At 44.6% G+C, this 21,645-nt stretch overlaps 1 protein-coding gene across 1 annotated transcript in view; it reads left to right on the top strand.

Moving 5' to 3' along the window:
* Window positions 1–8,299: 8,299 nt before the first annotated feature.
* Window positions 8,300–21,645, top strand: part of MANBA (mannosidase beta) — an 89,444-nt gene continuing 76,098 nt past the window's right edge. Inside the window, exons 1-4 of the mRNA XM_073601666.1 lie at window positions 8,300–8,728; window positions 10,961–11,055; window positions 19,192–19,297; window positions 20,397–20,564. Of these exons, the coding sequence (XP_073457767.1) occupies window positions 8,507–8,728; window positions 10,961–11,055; window positions 19,192–19,297; window positions 20,397–20,564 (591 nt within the window). The 5' untranslated portion in view covers window positions 8,300–8,506. The remainder of the gene's footprint in view (window positions 8,729–10,960; window positions 11,056–19,191; window positions 19,298–20,396; window positions 20,565–21,645) is intronic.

The following is a 21,645-nucleotide window of genomic DNA, read 5'->3' as shown; positions in this document are numbered from 1 at the left end:
CTGATGTGAGGGGGGACTCCGCTGGGGACTCCTGATGTGAGGGGGGACTCCTGATTGTGAGGGGGGCTCCGCCAGGGACTCCTGATGTGAGGGGGGACTCCTGATTGTGAGGGGGGGCTCCGCCGGGGACCCCTGATGTGAGGGGGAGCTCCACCGGGGACTCCTGATGTGAGGGGGGCTCCGCCGGGGACTCCTGATGTGAGGGGGGGCTCCGCCGGGGACACCTGATGTGAGGGGGGGCTCCGCCGGGGACTCCTGATGTGAGGGGGAGCTCTGCCGGGGACACCTGATGTGAGGGGGGCTCCGCCGGGGACTCCTGATGTGAGGGGGGACTCCGCCGGGGACTCCTGATGTGAGGGGGGACTCCTGATTGTGAGGGGGGGCTCCGCCGGGGACTCCTGATGTGAGGGGGGACTCCTGATTGTGAGGGGGGGCTCCACCGGGGACCCCTGATGTGAGAGGGAGCTCCACCGGGGACTCCTGATTTGAGGGCTGGCTCCACCGGGGACTCCTGATGTGAGGGGGGGCTCCGCCGGGGACACCTGATGTGAGGGGGGGCTCCGGCGGGGACTCCTGATGTGAGGGGGAGCTCTGCCGGGGACACCTGATGTGAGGGGGGCTCCGCCGGGGACTCCTGATGTGAGGGGGGGCTCCGCCGGGGACTCCTGATGTGAGGGGGGACTCCGCCGGGGACTCCTGATGTGAGGGGGGACTCCTGATTGTGAGGGGGGGCTCCGCCGGGGACCCCTGATGTGAGGGGGAGCTCCACTGGGGACTCCTGATGTGAGGGGGGGTTCCGCCGGGGACTCCTGATGTGAGGGGGGGCTCCGCCGGGGACTCCTGATGTGAGGGGGAGCTCCGCCGGGGACTCCTGATGTGAGGGGGAGCTCCGCCGGGGACTCCTGATGTGAGGGGGAGCTCCGCCGGGGACTCCTGATGTGAGGGGGAGCTCCGCCGGGGACTCCTGATGTGAGGGGGGGCTCCGCCGGGGACTCCTGATGTGAGGGGGGGGCTCCGCCGGGGACTCCTGATGTGAGGGGGGTCCGCCGGGGACTCCTGATGTGAGGGGGGGCTCCGCCGGGGACTCCTAATGTGAGGGGGAGCTCCACCGGGGACTCCTGATGTGAGGGGGAGCTCCGCCGGGGACTCCTGATGTGAGAGGGGCTCCGCCGGGGACTCCTGATGTGAGGGGGAGCTCCGCCGGGGACACCTGATCTGAGGGGGGGCTCCGCCGGGGACCCCTGATGTGAGGGGGGGCTCCGCCGGGGACCCCTGATGTGAGGGGGGGCTCCGCCGGGGACCCCTGATGTGAGGGGGGGCTCCGCCGGGGACTCCTGATGTGAGGGGGGGCTCCGCCGGGGACTCCTGATGTGAGGGGGGGCTCCGCCGGGGACTCCTGGTGTGAGGGGGGGCTCCGCCGGGGACTCCTGATGTGAGGGGGGGCTCCGCCAGGGACATCTGATGCAAGGACGGACGGCTGGTGGCAGGCGACGTGGCTGGTGACACGCTCAGGGATCCCACTGATTCTGCATTATGGTGAGTTGAATGATTTCATTTTATATTACAATATAATAATAGAAATAATGCGCTTCAATCATCCTGACACCATAACAACCATGGTGCCGGGATGATTGAAGTGCTAACACCAGGTGTTTGGAGTATCTTTATCTGCTGATTGTTAAATTTTCTAGAATACACATATTTCTATTGTGTAGGATCTGGGGCTGCTGTCCCGTCATTTCCCTCTCTCTCCCCCTCTCTCCCCCTCTCTCCCCCTCTACATCCCTCATTCATTTCAGACTCTAACCACACCCTCTAGAGCCACGCCCATTTAAGCCACGCCCGCATTTTCACGTAAGCCACACCCATTTTTCGTCGCGAAGCGTGCCGCACGTGTCTATTTTTTGCTAGGCCACGCCTGCTGACGAATGCCCCGCCCCCTAATTATTGGACAGCTCCGCCTACAGCCACAAAAGTGTCCCACATTTTTTTTTTACAATGTTGGCAACTATGATATTGATGCCAAGCAACATACATAAATGTATGTAAATGCTCATTAACACAACACAAATCTATTGAGAAAAAAAGCTTTTTAATATTTTGTCCCTTGTGGGGTAAGTCATCTTAGAGGGGAAATAGAACGTGTGCAATGGAAAGCTGGCTAGTGAGGTGTCTCAGTGCCAAAGTTTATAGAAAAACATTGTAAATCCTGGTATAAGGTCCAAACTGCTCTTTTCTTTCTCTTACATTGTGTGAGCTATGGATGAACTCGATAGTGTTGTTTGGATTGCCCCATTTTTGCCACGCCATAGTGCAAAGCATCACAGCCTTGGCATATGTACACACCCTTTGGCTGCCTAACGGGGGGGGGGGGAATGAAGGGGGAAAGGGGGCATAAACCTGCAGCTTAACTGCTTGGTTTTAGTGTCCCCCCAACGGCTAGTGTAAATGAGGCCTTAAGTCCTCATGCACACGGACGTTTTTACAGCTGCTTTTTTGAGCTTTTTTTGCAGCTTAAAAAGGCCTGTCTATGTTAGTCTATGGCTTCATGCCCACCTAGGCGTTTTGTGGCATAGGCGTTTTTAAGCTGTAAAAAAAACCCAGGACCAGTGGGTTCTGAAAGACGTTTTTCAGCTGTAAAAACGCTCTAACGCTGAAAAACGCTCAAAAACGCTAAAAAACGCTATTGCAAAAACGCTGAAAAAAGCTGAAAAAAGTTAAAAAAAAATCACTGCAAAGATACTGGCGTTTTCATAACGTTTTTTTAACAGCCTGTGTGCATGAGGGCTAAAACGTGTAGACAGCATCAAACCTGCTTATTCTGAAACATGACAGTGTTGATAAAAAAAAGACCAGCAGATGGCAGTAACGGTGCTTAGAATTTGTAGACTGAGCAGCAGGGAGCTCATAATATTGTAGAAAGGTATTATAATCTAGCCTCGCTTTGGAATTTAGGTGTTTACATGTTTAAAACAGGTTTTTTTGCTAGAAAATTACTTAGAAGCCCCAAACATTGTATATGTTTTTTTTTTTCTAACACCCTAGAGAATAAAATGGCGGTCATTGCAATACTTTTTTTTACACCATATTTGCGCAGCGGTCTTACAAGCGCGCTTTTTTTGAAAAAAATTCACTTTTTTAAATAAAAAAACAAGACACCAGTAAAGTTAGCCCAATTTCTTTTTTATATTGTGAAAGATAATGTTACGCCGAGTAAACTGATACCCAACATATCACGCTTCAAAATTGTGCCCGCTCATAGAATGGCGTCAAACTTTTACCCTCAAAAATCTCCATAGGTGACATTTAAAAAATTCTACAGGTTGCATGTTTTGTGTTACAGAGGAGGTCTAGGGCTAGGATTATTGCTCTCGCTCTAACGATTGCGGCGATACCTCACATGTGCACGTGCTACTCACGTATGTGTTCGCTTCTGCGCGCAAGCTTGTCGGGACGGGGGGGTTTAAATTTTTTTTTTTTTTCTTATTTATTTTACATGATTTTATTTATTTTTACACTTTTTACACAGTTTAAAAAAAAAAAAAAATTGTGTCACTTATATTATATTATATAACAGCTTCAACTCTTTTGGGAAGCCTGTCCACAAGACTTAGGAGTGTGTCTATGGGAATGTTTGACCATTCTTCCAGAATCGCATTTGTGAGGTCAGGCACTGATGTGGACGAGAAGGCCTGGCTCGCAGTCTCTGCTCTAATTCATCCCAAATGTTTTCTATCGGGTTGAGGCCAGTCAAGTTCCTCCACCCCAAACTCGCTCATCCATGTCTTTATGGACCTTGATTTGTGCACTGGTGCGCAGTCATGTTGGAACAGGAAGGGGCCATCCCCAAACTGATCCCACAAAGTTAGGAGCATGAAATTATTCAAAATGTCTTGGTATGCTGATGCCTTAAAGCCTCGTACACACGGTATGATTGTTGGCCAACCGAGCGTATTATTTTTGTCAAAAGGGCATGTGCCAGGATATTGTCTTGCATACTAACGGTACACAATTGTCGCGCCACAACCACGAATGTAGTGACGTACTACGAGGAATTTCATTTCTTGAGTGCCACCCTTTGGGCCCCTTCTGCTAATTTCGTGTTTGGTGAGCATTGATTCCGAGCATGCATGTTTGTACTTTCGACTTTTGTGTGACTGATTTGTGTACTGACCATATGAAAATCTGACGTTGAGCTGTTGTCCACCGAAAATTTACTGGCCTGTCATCCAACATTTGTTGGCCGAAAATTGGACAACAATTGTCAAAAGGAGCGTACTAACGGTAAGATTTTAGGACAACAGTCTATAAACAGACAATCCCCTGCCAACAATCGTACCGTGTGTACACAAAAGTTGAAAGTACAAACACGCTTGCTCAGAATCAATGCTCACCAAACACGAAATTAGCAGAAGGGGCCCAAAGGGTGGCACTCAAGAGCTGAAATTGCTCGTTGTACGTCACTACGTTCGTGGTTGTGGCACGACAATTGTGTACCGTTAGTATGCAAGACGAGATCCTGCCACACGCCCTTTTGGCAAAAATCAGACGCTCATTTGGACAACAATCGTACTGTGTGTACGAGTCTTTAATCTATCCAACCAATTTGTATACAATCAAGCAGGCCCTTGCACTACATAGTTGAAGTAGATCTAAAGGAGATTGTACAATCAAATTGTAAGATTTGTGTTGAACTTAAAGAAGATTGTACAATCTGTTTAACCACTTCAGCCCCGTGCCTCTTTTTGAGACTTGTTGTTTACAAGTTAAAATAATTTTTTTTTGCTAGAAAATTACTTAGAACCCTCAAACATTTTATATATACAGTATATATATATATATATATATATAAATAGACATCAGGTGGGTTACCCTCTTCTCTTTCAATCTTTGTTCAATCAAGGCACCGTCAAGGTGGACTCCCAACCTTCCACCGTAAATAGATAGAAAAAATGCGAGGAACGATGCTTTGATGCAAAAAGTGTCCTTTTACTGAAAATCCTTCATTACATAGTTCAAATGCAAGCAAGCCACTGTACAGTTCCGAGCGCAATCCGGAAAAACCTGACGAAGAGCGGATTGCGCTCGGAACTGTACAGTGGCTTGCTTGCATTTGAACTATGTAATGAAGGATTTTCAGTAAAAGGACACTTTTTGCATCAAAGCATCGTTCCTCGCATTTTTTCTTTATATATATATATATATATATATATATAATTTTTTTTTTTTTTTCAGACACCCTAGAGAATAAAATGGTGGTCATTGCAATACTTTATGTCACACCGTATTTGCACAGCATTCTTACAAGAGCAATTTTTTGGGAAAAAATACACTTTTGTGAATTAAAAAAATAATAAAAAGTTAGCCCAATTTTTTTTAATAATGTGAAAGATAATGTTACGCCTAGAAAATTGATACCCAACATGTCACACTTCAAAATTGTGCCCGCTCGTGGAATGGTGACAAACTTTGGCACTTAAAAATCTCTATTGGCGACGTTTAAAAATTTCTACAGGTTACCAGTTTTGGGTTACAGAAAAAGTCTAGTGCTAGAATTATTGCTCTCTCTTGAATGATTGTGGTGATACCTCACATGTGTGGTTTGAACACCATTTTTATATGCGGGCGCTACTTACGTATGCGTTCACTTCTGCCTGCAAGCTCGGCGAGACAGGGTGCTTTAAATTTTTTTTTTTTTTCTTATTTATTTTACATTTTATTTTTTATTTTTACACTGTCCTTTTAAAAAAAAATTGGGTCACATTTATTCCTATTACAAGGAATGTAAAAATCCATTGTAATAGAAAAAAAGCATGACAGGACCTCTTAAATGTGAGATTTGGGGTCAAAAAGACCTCAGATCTCATATTTACAAGAAAATGCAATAAAAAAAATAAAAAAAATCCCCTCTAAGACCATTGGGCAGAAGTGACGTTTGATGTTGCTTCCGCCATGTTATGGACCTGAGTGGTGGCCATATTTGCCTCATCCAGACTCAAGGGGGAAAGGACGCGTTCGTCTCCGCCGCTACTGACGGCTCCTATAAGCGGATGATGACCGGAGTGCTGCGGGAAGGGCCCTCTCACGCCCCCGATAAAAGTGATCTTGCGGCGAATCCGCCACAGAGACCACTCATCCTAAAGAGAACCGCACCCGTTTCTGAAAATACCTGGGGTTATGGCAGCTAGCTACTGTCATAACAACGGTATTTAGCATCAAAGTACCAGCGTGCAGGTATGGCGATTTGCATGAAGTGGTTAAATAGTGTATGATCAGCATATAGGTAGCCACACAGGCAGGGCCGGACTGGCTTACTGGGATACCAGGACATTTCCTGGTAGGCTGCCTGCCCTGGGGCCGCTTTGAGCTAAGCCGTGGCTGTGGGCAGCTGCAGTGCTCCCCTCCCTCCTCCTGTCACACACAGCAGGCACAGAGTTCAGTGTGAAAAGTTTGGCCAGGCTGTGACAAAAGTCCCGCCCTCCTTCAAGACCAGCTCGTGTGATAGACACAGTGTTCTGTCTATCACACGGTCATGGGAGAATGGAGGGGGGGGCCCAAGAAAATCTTTGCCCAGGGCCCAATCAAAATTAAAGACGGCCCTGCCTGCAGCCTCTAACCATCTCTTGTATCATGTCCGCAACCTCTGACCATCTCTTGTCTTATATCATGTCTGCAGTCTCTGAGGGAGTCTGGAGAGGAGTCAAGAATGGGAGCGCCACCGGGATGGGGGTCATGGGAGAAGTCAGACTTGTGTGAACTGTGGAACTATAGGAAAACCAGAGCCAGGAAGCTGGAGCCGACTGATTGAGCCCTGCAAGGTGCACCTGAGAGGAGGTCAGTGACGGCACCGCCAGGCCAATCTGAGGGGGGTCACTGATGTAAGGGGGGAGTGAATACAATAATGTAAGGGGGCACTAATATAAAGGTTTCCCCCTTATATCAGTAACCCACCCCCCCTTACCTTAGTGTATTCTTTCTGCGTAAGATCGTCTCTGGTTTAATTTATATTTATATGTGTGTGTGTGTATATGTATATATATGTATGTGTGTATATATATATATATATATATATATATATATATATATATATATATATATATATATATATATACATATATATATATAGCCCTATGTGCTTTTATATCTGTCTTATCTATATATAATACGCTCTTCAAATGTGTTTTAAAATGCATGGTTTTCCCTTTTATGAACAAGAAAATAATGACGTTATGCTGTTGGGCTGGTATAACAATGCCATGGGGCTGGTATGACATTTTTTCCAGGGCTGGTTTTTATTCCCAGTCCGGCCGTGCACACAGGTGTCGATATGATTTTTCAATGGATCATTTAATGCAGTGGCCTCTTAGTGGGTCCTGAGGACAGGGTTGATGACCACTGATTTAATGCAACTAAAATGATCAAAAAAGACCTCTTTCACGCGGGCACCCTCCGTTAAGCGGAATCCTCTTTCTCAGTGCGGGATCCCTCCGTCCATGTCCGCTCCACTATGCAGAGGGGACATGGACGCAGTCCCGCTCTCCTATATAGGGCAATTGGATGGAACCAGACTGCCTGACCATTTCTATCTGATCCACCGGACGGATGGGGAATAGGACCACCATCCATCTGTTTTTGGTGGACAGGATCGGTTCAGACGATCAGAAGACATCCGCCGCTCCATAGAAGAGACTGGTGGGTCTGATCAGATCTGCCTGAAAAGCTGACAGGCGAATCTGATTGGACAGCCCGTGTAAAAGAGGCCTAAGAATTGTAAAATGCAGTACTACCATTTGATTCATTTAGTGAGCTTCAGCCTGTTTTAGGGTACTTTCACACTGGGGCGATACTGGCGTTGGCGGTAAAGCGCCGCTAGTTTTAGCAGCGCTTTTCGGGCCGCTATTAACCCCTGCTAGCGGCCAAAGAAAGGGTTAAAAGCGCCCGTGTTGCGGTGCTGCAGAATCGCAGCTGCTCATTCGTTTCAATACGCAGGGCAACTGATCATAATACAGATCGATCAAATGATTAATAGATCATTTCTAGTAGATCGTATATTCAATCGATACCATGATTGTTGCATCAGTCCAAAACTTTATTAGATAATACATTTCTTGTTTGTGATTACTTGTACCTAGCTTATTTAGAAAACTGATACTTGTATGGCCACCTTTACCCTTATGAAAGGTGCCGTCAGTAAGCTGTGTGTGTGTTCTGTAAGCATGATCATGAAGCTGTCTTTGTTCACATACTCTTTTTCACTTCCTTCTATATAAGACCACCCCTGGAATAATAGTCAGCATGATAACCCCGCCCTGGACAGGCACTAGTCATGACACATGACTCCACAGCAGAAGGAGGAAGCCAGTATCTATAATAAAGCCATTGCACACAGCAATCTGCACACAATCATGGGGATGAATTGTGCATACAGCTGACTTCAGATTTCAGCAAGTGGAGATCAGCTACACTGCTAGCAGATAAGAGTCACTCTGCAGCTCTGGTTAAAGCCATGGCTATAGGATTGGATTCAGTACTAAGGTGTGCCAAGTGGTGGATGGTTTTGGGACTACTGCAGGTTACGTATGGCAGCTTGCGGGAACATAATGCTAATGTACAGGTGTACAGCTTGAATGGGAAATGGGCTCTCCGTAATTCAAACAGCTCTATTAAGTTGTATGGTGACGTGCCTGGCTGTGTGCACACTGCATTATTCTCCTGGGGGCTCATAAAGGTATGGACTTTCTACTCCTATTCGTTATTTCACTAAGGCAACACTCTGAAAAGGGAACATGAGAAAGTAGAAATACAGTTTCTGATATTGCTGATCTCCTTATGAAAATGCTCGTGTTCTGGCTGCTTCTGGCCACAGTACTTTCTGAGATACTGACAAACAAAGATGAGCTTGGGCAGCTTCCAAACTCCTATCAAGCCTAATGCCCCGTACACACGATTGAACATTCCGACATCAAAATCCATGGATTTTTTTCAGACGGATGTTGGCTCAAACTTGTCTTGCATACACACGGTCACAAGTCTTGTCGGAAATTCCGAATGTCAAGAACGTGGTGACGTACAATACGTACGACAAGCCAAGAAAAATTAAGTTCAATAGCCAGTGCGGCTCTTCTGCTTGATTTGGTGCATGCGTGGAACTTTGTGCGTTGGAATTGTGTACACACGATCGGAATTTACAACAACGGATTTTGTTGTCGGAAAATTTGAGATCCAGATCTCAAATTTTGTGTGTTGGAAATTCCGATGGGAAATGTCCCATGGAGCCTACACATGGTCGGAATTTCCGACAACAAGCTCCTATCGAACATTTCCCGTCAGAAAATCTGATCGTGTGTACGGGGCATTACTTTAAAGTCATGTTGTGTGTTGTGTGGTGTGTTTTTTTTTTTTTTTTTTTTTTAAACACCAATGAGGTACGGGCCGAGTCATTCGCACCCCACAGCTCACCTCTTTTATGTGAGCTGCAGTGGTGGAACAACCCGGCCCGCAGCTCACTGGAGTAAAAAAAAAAAAAGGAGCGCAATTTCAACTAGAGGTGAGTTTGGAGGACTCGTAAGCTCATCTCTACTGACAAGAAAGTACTGAAGTCATTATAAGCCCTATTTTGTCAGTACTATTTTAGTCTGCCCAAAGCTTGCTATATTTCTTATTTGTATATCAAAATGTATTGAGTGGAAACTGTGTTATCAAGCTGCTAGCATTGACCTTTTAAGGCTGGGTTCACACTTAAAATGGGTCCGATGCGTCCCTCTTCTCTGTTTCAGGGATGAATTGGGTCCAAATTTTTAACTGAATTCAGCCCATAAAATGGAGCCAAAGATGCACCGGACCCCTGTGCAATTTGCTCCGCAGCCACCCCAGAGATGTGTGAACCGGCTCCATTGAGAGCCAGTCACAATCTTCTGAGATGCGAATTGGATGTGGGGAAACTGGCATCCAATTCGCATAAGTGTGAACCCAGCCTAAATTAAACCTATGCAAAGAAAAGCAATAGAGGCTTTCTAAGCTGACCTCTCCCTCTGTGGTTTGTTTTAGATTTGAATTTATATCTACTAAAGTGTTACTGAACAAACCCACAACAGTAAAATCAGTCTGTATATACAATAAAGCATGCTTGTTATACTCACTGTGGAACCTAAGGGGTTAATCCTCCATTCTGTAAAAAGGCTGTTTGATCCTGTATGCACAGATCCTCCTCTTCTTCCACTGACTCCAGAACAGGTCCAGATAAAACAGAGCTACTGGAGTCAGGCTGCACATGCTCAGTTTGGTGTGTATTGCTAGATCGTGTGTGTGGTGGTTTTTTTTTTTTTTTTTTTTTAATTTTATTGGGCGAGTGCATGTGATCAGCACAGGGCCGATCAGCACTGTCCAGACAGAGGGCCAGGGGTGCTGCATCCTAATGGGACAGCTCAGTGCAGTATGAAAACTCTTTCTACAAACTTTAAGCAGGAACTGATAGAAGTCACAAGACTGAGGATGAGAAAAGGGATTTAGCAATTTATATTTACTAAAACATTACATTCCCATGTTCGGTGTACTGTGGGAGACCGGATATTGTGAATGCAGGGTCCAGGGTTTAGTAACACTTTAAGTGGTAAAGACGTGTAATGTGGGTGAGGAGAAAGGCAAGCTGTGGGGCTCATTTATTAAAACTGAAGAGTGTAAAATCTGGTGCAGCTCTGCATAGAAACCATTCGGGTTCCATTTTTTTTTTTTTTTTTTTTTTTTTTGTAAAGCTTAATTGAACAAGCTGAAGTTAAAAGCTGATTGGCTATCATGCAAAGCTACACCGGATTTTTCACTCTCCAGCTTTAGTAAATCAACCCCTGTATGTTTTGAATGAACACTGTTGAATAACTATAGTGTACAATATAATAGAATCAGTCAATTGCAATTGTATTGTTAATGTGCTGTGCCAAGTAATTCATTCTTTTACTCTTTTAAGGATCCTAACTTACGTTTCAATGATATTGCTTACAAATGGATCGCACGTGATGAATGGATATACAGCAAGGAGTTTACACTTTCTCCTAATATCAGGTACACATTCTATAATATTCAAGTAACTGTTTAAAGTGGGTATAGGGTTGGTAAACTGGGGTACAGTTTCAATCTGACAATCACCTCTGACTTTATACTAGTCAGTGTTTATTTTATTTTTACAATTTTACTTTAGAGTATTTATTTATTACAATGTGATATATATATATATTTTCAACCCTGTAGGGGGGGCTTTGGTGAAATGTCAGCAGTCTAAACAGACCCCTGACATCTCCCCTTTTGAAAGGAACTGAGGATAGAGATTTTCTCAGCAGCCTCAGCTGCACTGAACATGAATGGACAGGATACAGCGACGTCCCTCCATTCATAAACTGAAGCATCGTAAACACGGTTTACGATGCTCAGTTATGAATGGACAGAGTCGGTGATCCCTGACTCTGTGCATTCAGAAAAGGAAGACATATTTACAGGCTCCTTCCTCCGCTCTCCATCCTGAAAGATCTGGGACAGGGGGCACGAAGGGGGACCGGAGGAGGACGACGGGGGGGGGGGGGGGGGAATCGGAGGAGCACACAGAAGGGGACCAGAGGGGGAGGGGGATTGGAGGAGCACACAGAATGGGACTGAAGGAGGATGGGGGGGCAGATCGGAGGAGGAGGAGGAGGGGGGGGACCGGAGGAACACAGAGGAGGACACAGAGGGGAGCTGGAGGAGGATGCAGGGGACACTCAGGAACAATTGGTGTGGCGACGGGGGAAGTTATAATCACCGATCTCCCTGTGCGCTTCTCCTCCTCTCCCCTCCGCAGCTTTCAGCTGCTTTATTGAAAGCCACACAGGGAGATCGGTGATTATAACTTCCCCGCCACCGCACCGATTGTTCCTGGGTGTCCAGGTTTTGGACTAGGCATCGGGAGCATTTGCATGAGTACAAGTATCAGTATCGGGACAACCCTAGATAAAATCAATCTCTGCAATTGGTTCAGAAACATCAAACTAAACAATGTGATTCCATGCCCCCTTATTACACACAACTTTGACATGGTTTATAGATATCCTGTTTAAAGCCTAGTACACACCATTTAGTTTTTTTTTTTTTTTCGACCCAGCCATTGGCTGAGAGCGCTGGGATCGGGGGCCAGATGGCCGCTGGTTTTCCAGCATACATATTCGACAGAAGCCAGCTGCAACGGCTGCCTTCTGTCAGACCGGCTGCCATATGATGTAGCCCGACATTCGGCCCGTGTGTACTAGGTTAAAGCTTGTAAATTGTTAGCAAGACTAACAGGGCAGGGAATAAAATTTGATGGATAAAACGGATCCCATACAGCTGTTTGCCTGGAGTTCTGCTTTAAAATAAACCTTTCAGTACTTTTGCAAGTCTGCATTGACGAATTCTTGAGATCAGGCAATACAGCAAATGTATAATTTTCCCTCAGCTTAGGCTGAGATTAGTCATCAGTATGCTGCAGGTAGAAGTAGACATTTCCTTGGTTCCTTCTCTCTGTTATCAGATTGTAACATCGTAGTAAGTCAGAAGGTGAGAGGCTGCAGCAGAAGGCTGATATATGGCAAACAATTGTGAACATAACCAAGAACTGTACAGACCCTGCAATTTACATAATTGTGCTATCCTTGAATCAACTTTTTATGCGCTTCTTGAGAGAAATACAGATTTTCGAGGGGATTACTGTGAACTCTATGAGAGGTGTTAAATACCTGGAAGTTTTACACTTATACATTACTAAGGATGCATATACTGTATTTATTGGCATAGAACACGCACTTTTTCACCCTGAAAATCGGGTGAAAATAGTGTGTGCGTGTTATACGCCGATACTGCAATTTGGGCTGCCTAGGAGGGGAGGGGGGCGGGACGAGAGCTGTCAGATTACATACAGCGATAATCTACTTACTCAGCGGCCTCTGTAATAGGAAGTCCCTTCTCCTGGGCCTGCATTGGACCAGTGTTCTCACTGTATGTAATCTGACGGCGCTCATTCCGCCTCCCTCCCCGTCCCCTCTGAGGCAGCAGTAATCTGAGGTGAGGCTGAAGATGGGCTCTGATCAGGCTGCATTGATGGCAATTATGAGGCTGCATATGGACATTGATCAGGCTGCATTGATGGCAATGGTGAGGCTGCTGATGGGCAATTGTGAGGCTGTAGTTGGGCATTGATCAGGCTGCAATGATGGGCAATTGTGAGGCTGCAGATGGGCATTGATCAAGCTGCATTGATGGGCAATTGTGAGGCTGTAGTTGGGCACTGATGGGCAATTGTGAGGCTGTAGTTGGGCATTGATCAGACTGCATTGATGGGCAATTGTGAGGCTGCAAATGGGCATTGATCAAGCTGCATTGATGGGCAATGGTGAGGCTGCAGATGGGCAATGGTGAGGCTGCATTGATGGGCACTGACCCTTATTTTATTTCAAAGTTCTTTAAAGTTTTATTTTTTTTTTCCTGAAACTTCCCTCCTAAAATGAAGATGCGTGTTATATGCTGATTAAATATGGTACTTAAAGTGGCTGGGAAGGCTGAAGGTTTTTTTACCTTCATGCATTCCATGCATGAAGGTAAAAAACATTCTGTGTGCTACTTTCCCCACAGCCCCACCTTATACTCTAGCAATGTGCACAAGAGTCTCGGCTGTCCCGGGTCTCTCTCTCCTCATTGGTTGAGACAATCACAGCTAGTGAGCCAATAAGGAGAGGGTAGGGCTGAGCCGTGGCTCTGTGTCTTATGGACACAAGCTGCTTGATTGCTATTGGGGGCACTGATCAAGGGGCAGGAGCCAGGAGCGTTGGGGACAAGAAGTGGATCGAGCCTGCTCTGTGCAAAACCATTGCACAGAGCAAGTAAGTATGACATGTTTGTTATTATTTAATTTTTTTTTTTAACCTTTTAGTATCACTTTAATGTGAAAAAAAATGTACCTGATGATGGCCATAAATGAATCATGGTTTTTTTGGTCAACCAGTGGGTTGCACAAAAGAAAATGACTCAATTCCTCCATCCACACACTTAATGTGGATAGGGGGATTCCTCCCTCTGAGTCTTTGTATTCTGACATTTGGGAGACTACCCCGCCGTCAGAATACATTGATCAGCACCACTGACTTCCACCGACAGGCTAGTTGTACATAAGTCAATCGATAGAGTACAACCCAGCCTGCCCATACATGGATCAATATTCAGCCGGTCTCTGCTAAATGGGCCAAATTTTGATCCATGTATGGTCAGCTTTAGGTTCACTTTAATTACTATAAATGTATCAGTTGAGGGACAGTTCAGAATCCATAAACCTTTATTTTGAAAAAAATATAACATTTCTTATTGTCATTTTTAATTTCCTGCTTATTCCTCCTTTTATACTGGTCTTAACTAATTTTGAAACCATAGAAGGGATTGACGTATTTAGTGTAAAGCTTTTCGTGGAAGACTGTTTTGTTCCGTCCTTGACTGCAAAGTCCTTGCCTTTTCTACTAACTGCTTCTATCCTGCAGTGATAATTTTCTGTTCTTGTATCTTAGAGTTAGTTAGTCTCTGCAGATGCAAATGTTAATGATCTAACTCATTCTTTAAAGAAGCCACTGATCAAAAATTGCAGCTATAAACTAGTTGTTTTTTTTTTTTTCACCCTCCTGAAGTAAATGTGTTTAACTTTCTAATGTCAAGTAGAGGCAAAACCTAAAATGAGTGAGTATCTTTACTTAAAATGTGGAAATCTATTTTTTTAGGCTGAGTTGTCATTTTAATGGACAGCTTTACACTGTTTGTAGAACCAAGCAAAGGATATGGCAAAAGGGTTGTGGTCAACCAAGGCAAGAGCAGACACAGGGATTGTGGTTTCTGAAACTACCTATTTTACTACACACACTTTACATTGATGGCTAAAAAACAAATGCAGCAAAGCCTAATGCCGCGTACACACGGTCGGACTTTTCGTCTACAAAAGTCCGACAGCCTGTCCGACATACTTCCGACGTACCTTCGGCGGACTTGCGGCAGACTTTCTTACGAACGGACTTGCCTACACACGACCACACAAAAGTCCGACGGATTCGTACGTGATGACGTACACCGGACTAAAATAAGGAAGTTCATAGCCAGTAGCCAATAGCTGCCCTAGCATGGGTTTTTGTCCGTCGGACTAGCACACAGACGAGCGGATTTCGGGGTCCGTCGTACTTACGACGTAAAGATTTGAAGCATGTTTCAAATCTAAAGTCCGTCGGATTTGAGGCTAAAAAAGTCAGTTGAAAGTCCGGAGAAGCCCACACACGATCGGATTACCAGCCAGCTTTAGTCCGTCAGCGTCCGTTGGACTTTTGTAGACGAAAAGTCCGACCGTGTGTACGCGGCATAATGCCGCGTACACACGGTCGGACTTTTCGTCTACAAAAGTCCGACAGACTTCCGGCGGACTTCCGGCGGACTTTCGGCGGACTTGCAGCAGACTTTCTAACGAACGGACTTGCCTACACACGACCACACAAAAGTCCGACGGATTCGTACGTGATGACGTACACCGGACTAAAATAAGGAAGTTCATAGCCAGTAGCCAATAGCTGCCCTAGCATGGGTTTTTGTCCGTCGGACTAGCACACAGACGAGCGGATTTCGGGGTCCGTCGTAGTTACGACGTAAAGATTTGAAGCATGTTTCAAATCTAAAGTCCGTCGGATTTGAGGCTGAAAAAGTCTGCTGAAAGTCCGGAGAAGCCCACACACGATCGGATTACCAGCCAGCTTTAGTCCGTCGGCGTCCGTTGGACTTTTGTAGATGAAAAGTCCGACCGTGTGTACGCGGCATAACTGTCAGAGAAAAGCAGTGACATTGCAACAGTTCACTTTAACAGGCAAATTCATCCCAAAGTAGTATTTCAGTTAGTCAGAATCTGATGAATTGGGTTACCTTTTGGCTTCTTATACCTGCAAAGCTGTCCATATGCTATACAATGTTATAGGACAATCTCTCTACCATAAATGTAATGCAGTGTGAAGACCTCCCTAAACATTCCATTTCAATTTTAAATTCAAATTCAATTAGACCTCCTTTTTCCATATGGTTTGGTCATGCCCTTCTCTCCAGTTGTTTTGGATGGAGGTTGTAGCAGACATTAATATTGTGTGTAGGTTAACTCTCAGATTGGATCCAAAGACACTGCTTCTGAACGTTTTTGAGGACCCTCCTATGGATAAATATGTAAAATTGTTTGCTACGCCTCCTTCTATGCTCACAGGGAGATACTCCTCTGCTAGAAGTCTACTCAGCCCCCTACTGTGACCTCTTAGCGTACTACCATTATTGCGTTTTTTTTTCTGCTATATAAGCTTACCTATCTTAACTGCAATTGTTCCAAAAATTTTGATAAAATTTGGTCTGCATGGATAGACTCCTGGGGTGCACGTCAGTGCTGTATTTAGGCCTAGGCCAACAAGGCCTAGGCCTAAGGCGGCACTTTGCGGGGGGGCGGCGAAACAGCTGCCTCACCCCCCCCACCCGCCTCCCGGGTCCCGCGGCCTTCTCCCGCACAAATACAGGGTTTGCTGTGGTGCGATGGCGTGCTTGGCCGTAGGGGAAGCTACTCGCGTCCCCATAAGCGGACGGTTTTTGGATGGGCGGGGGCGGAGCCTAAAGCTCCGCCCTCTACCCTCCTCCATTTGGCTTTCTTGCATCGCTCGTCTCCCCAGCCAGGGGCGGGGTCTGTCTGATGACAGGACGAGAAGGAGGAGGAGAGAGAGAGAAGCACGAGGGGAACCCTCTAGCCAGGACAGCAGGTAAAGTAAAGTACATTACTATTACTCTTCTATTGAGCACATGCATGGGATCACTTTATTGCAGCTAATCTGTGCTCAATATGGAAATGAATTTACAGATCATGATGCTGCAATAAAGTGATCCTTTGCTACAAACTCATTAAACAGTCCACCTTCCGTGAAAGTTCATGTACTGCAAACTTTGCAGTACATGAACTTTCACGAAGATCTCTTTCACACTGGGGTGTTGGCGCCATCGCTGTTAAAACGCCGATATTTTTAGCAGCAATCAGGGGTTTTTTCGCCGCTAGCAGGGCGCTTTTAACTCCCTCTAGCGGCCGAAAAAAGGGTTAAAACGACCCGCAGCGCCGCTTTGCCGGCGGATTTAACCCCTTTTCAGCCGCTAGCGAGGGTTAAAACTGCCCCGCTATCGGCTGAATAGCGCCGCTAAAACGACGGTAAAGCGGCGCTAAAAATAGCGTCACTTTACCGATGACGCCCGGGCGCTTTCAGTGTTAAAGGGCTCTTAAGAGGTTAAGGCTGCACTGATTGCCACTGATTAGGCGGCACTCTTAAGCTGCACTTATTTGCTACAGTGATAGGCACTGATGAGGCCGCACTGATGGCCACTGATAACCTGCACTGATGAGGCTGCATTGACGGGTACTGTTGAAGCTGCGCTGATGGGCACTGGCGAGGCTGTGCTGATGTGTACTGGCGAGACTGCCCTGATGGGCTGCATTGAGGCTGCGCTGATGGGCACCGGTGAGGCTGCACTGAAGGGCAGTGATGAGGCTACACTTGGTACCCACTTTTAATGTAGAGAGAGGAAGAGGTGGAGCTCTAAGATGAAAAGATGGAGCCTAAAAGGGAAGGTATGTGTTTTACGGATGACAGGACTTAAACTCAAAGGGGTGTGGCCTTGACAAGAAGGGGTGGGTCATATTTGAATTAGGGGTGCATGGGTTTAGTCGGGCCTAGGGCAGCACAAAACTTAAATATACCACTGGTGCACGTGTTGACCCGCCTTTGTAGCCTTGACTCAATCTGGACTACCTGCTGGCCTATCCTTGTTTTTATGATGCGGGCTCCTACCCTGTTTCCTTTCTTACCTTTCTTAACTCCCCCCCCTTTTTCTTTCCTGGTCCCCTTCCCTTCTTCCTCCTCTCCACCGTCTTCCAGCTTCCCTCCCCCACTGTTCCCTTCTCCACTTCTCTACTGTCTTGTTGTCCCCTCTTCTTAGGTTAATCTGGGATTTTTTTTTTTTCCCTCTCTTGAGGAGTCCTGCTATATGTCCCCCTTTAGAGGTTGAGTAATTGCACTGGTTTATTCTATATTGCAACTGTGTATTATGTCTTTACTTATTTATGTTTGACTATTGCTGGATGATGCCTACGTTGTTTCTGCACTATGGTGACTCAGTAGCTTTTGTACTTTCTTGATATTCGACAACTTGAGTGCTACGTACCTTGTTCATATATCTGGAAGATTTTTAATAAAGTTCTTTTGAATTTGAATTATTATTTTTTTTTTTTTGTATCAGACCTTTGCCTTACATAGTTGTTTGTAGCACTAAAGGATTTTGTTCAGTTGAATTGTAATATGTTTTCAGCATTGGGGACTGCTTCCCACCACCGTTTCTAGATGTGTTCCCCCTCAACCTTGGGTTTTGAACCTTTTTACCTTAGGGTGTTCCTACTCCCACTTTTATTATCCATGGTATACAAGAAAAGAAAAATTAAATAGAACCTGGTGTGGCGGGGGTACCCTGTACCAGCCGGATAATGGTTGGTATTACTTACTGCCAGTCACTCAGGATGTTTTTTCTGGTTAGAGTAATGGTGTCACAGGATCTTTGAAGAAGGGGAGCTTGGTATGAGTGGTCCAGATGCAAATTAGTGTTATCTGGTGACAACTTTTATTTTTTATAAATTTGATGGAAGGTAATGCATTTCTATATATAATTTTTTTTTTTTTTTTTGCTGTTAAATTTGCATACTATAGTGCATTAGTTTCAACTTGCAACCTCTGGTATGTGAGCCATCAGGGGTCCTGTTGGTCCCTATACTCCATTACTTTGCCATCCTAATTCTGTATAACTTGCATATTGGACCTTACAGGTGGTAGTTATTGGGCATGGAAATTAGTTGCTAGGCTTGAGTAGTAAAGCATGGGAGGAGGCTCATTCTCCACCATACCTGGAGACAACAGATATTGTGTAGTAGTTCTGACAGAGTAGAGTGGTAAGGGAGCACGGGGAAGGTTAGCTGGGGGAGCTGGTAGTATATGTATCTTTGTTAGGAGACAAGGAGATGTGATTGATGAATACCAATGACTAAAATGCATATTGTGGAGAAAGATTTGCTTTAGATGGGATTTTTAAACAGAAGTAATTTTGTCCTTTGTTTTATAGACTTTGGCAGAAGGTCGTTTTGGTTTGCGAAGGGATAGATACCATTTCTACAATTACTTTAAATAATATTCCCGTTATGAAAACTCAAAACATGTTCAATAGATATGTGAGTAATTCATTTTAAGTGCATTTCATATTGTGTTGAAGTTTGCGTGTTTTTTTGTTCTGTAAGAAAAAAAAAAAATGTTTGTGCCTAACTTTATCCAAGATGTAACACTTCCAATCACAAAGGAAAGGAAGCCGCTCTCCATTAAATACCTTGTGTATATTTATTAAAGTATTCCAGTCTCTACGAATAAGCTCTAATGAAATTAAACGCGTTCAAGCTTGTGGTACAGGTGGATTGGCTTGTGCATGGAATACTTCAATAAATAAACACTAGGTTTTTTAAATAGAGGGGGGGGGGGGGCTTTGCTGATTTTATCCAATCACATACAAGCAAAAAATGCTGTTTTTTTATTTTCCTTGCATGTCCCCCTCAGATCTACAGCGATTGCACTTCCAGTGCAAAGTGGATTTGCCTTTAGTAAATAACCCCCCCCCCCCCCCCCAATCTCATTATCAGTTGTAAATTGGAATTAAAAAAATTCTGTCCTGACAAAGGGCTAAAGATCTAGAAACCAGACTAGACAAGCTGATCACCACCATTACTAGTAAAATTAATAAAAATGCCATAAATATATCCCCTATTTTGTAGACGCTATAACTTTTTGCGCAAACCAATCAATATACCCTTATTTCCTTATTTTTGGTTAAAAAAAAATGTAGAAGAATACATATTGGCCTAAGCTGATGAAGAATTTTTTGGGGGATATTTATTATAGTAAAAATATTGTTTGTTTTTATTTTTTCCACTATAAAAAAAAAAAAAAAACTGCAGAGGTGATCAAATACCTCTATAGAAAAAAGGACGTCAATTTTGTTTGGGTACAGCGTTGCACCGTGCAATTGTCAGTTAAAGCGACGCAGTGCTGTATCGCAAAAAATGGCCTGGTCAGGAAGTGGGTAAATCCTTCTGAGGCTGAAGTGGTTAAAATACCGCTTTGACCATTTTTTTTTTTTTTTTTTTTTTTTTAAGGATAATTACCTTTTACTGTTAATTCATTTTTACTTTGGCTTGTTTTAAAAACTCGGCTTATGCTACAAATTATGCTTTAAATATCACAATAACTCCATGACCAATGCATTAATTTTTTTTTTCACAGACCATTGATATCACTAAATATATTTTAGAAAAAAATTATATTGAGATTAAATTGGAGTCGCCTGTGGAGTGGGCAAAAGAAAAAAGCACAAATCATTCTTATATTATACCTCCTAATTGTCCTCCAGATGTACAGAAAGGAGAATGTCATGTTAACTATATAAGGAAGGTAAGTGAGGATTCTGAAAGGTGTTACCTTGTAGGCAACTGAAATATTTATTCTATTTTGTCTATCGCTGATTTAAGCTAATCTGTTATCACTAACAAGTACATAATCATATCTAAACGGTGTTGCATAGTAGTTAGAGTAAAATAGCAAAGATGATACATTACCTAGAAGTTCTGTCCATCTTCTTAAGTTTGTTTTTTTTTTTTTTTTTTTGGCTGGGTCCAGAAAGAGGGAGACAATTGTCATATTGCCCTTTTTTATCATACACAAGTATACTACAGCCCTCATTTAGGTTTTCATCCTGCTGTGGATAGTCTCTTGTCCAATCTGCATTTTTCTTAGGATTCTGCCATAATCGCTGACCTCCTCCAGCAAATGGCGCCATCATGCTGCAGGCAAGCTTTCTGCAAAAGGTCAGTCTCCACAGCGACAGCCTGTTCTCTCTTTTTTTTTTTAAAGTTTTTACACATACAATACAGTGCAAACATAGAACACAAAGGAGCGGAGCAGGCAACATACCCACTCCATCCGGTGACCACACAGGGCCAGTAACTGAACTAACATAGTTCAACTATCCAAAGTCAACAAGCCCCCCCCCCTCGCCCCCCCAAACTCCGACCAACAGTAAAAAAAAAGGAAATCCAAAGTAATAACACCCATTGATTCAACAAGGTGATACCATGTCATTTATCAGGCGGGATATTCAACACTAGCTGAGGGGATAGATGGGAAAGTACCTATGCAGTCATTTTCTGTAGTATCCCATGATTATCCACTCCATGTCATCCAACTGTAGGGACTATATCCCCTAAACATACATGTATTTAACCCACGGTAGAGGAAGAGTCATACTTTATCAAATTTTTTCCCGCAACCCCTTGACCTATACTTTGCTCGATTAAAGATGGATCACAGAGTTTACCAGTCCCTTCCAATATGCCAGCGCAGGAGCACCTGGCTTTTCCATTGTAGCAGGATAGCTTTCCTACCATAAAATAAAATAACCCTAATATTTAGCAAGGTGCAATGTGCCAGAAAGGAACCACCTCCTCTACCTAACCAAAAAGACAAACCCTTGGCA

Source organism: Aquarana catesbeiana, linkage group LG01, assembly GCF_042186555.1.
Source record: "Aquarana catesbeiana isolate 2022-GZ linkage group LG01, ASM4218655v1, whole genome shotgun sequence".
In the NCBI taxonomy this organism is placed as follows: domain Eukaryota; kingdom Metazoa; phylum Chordata; class Amphibia; order Anura; family Ranidae; genus Aquarana; species Aquarana catesbeiana.
The sequence above is the reverse complement of the archived record's forward strand: the minus strand, read 5'-3'. Positions and strand labels throughout refer to the sequence as shown.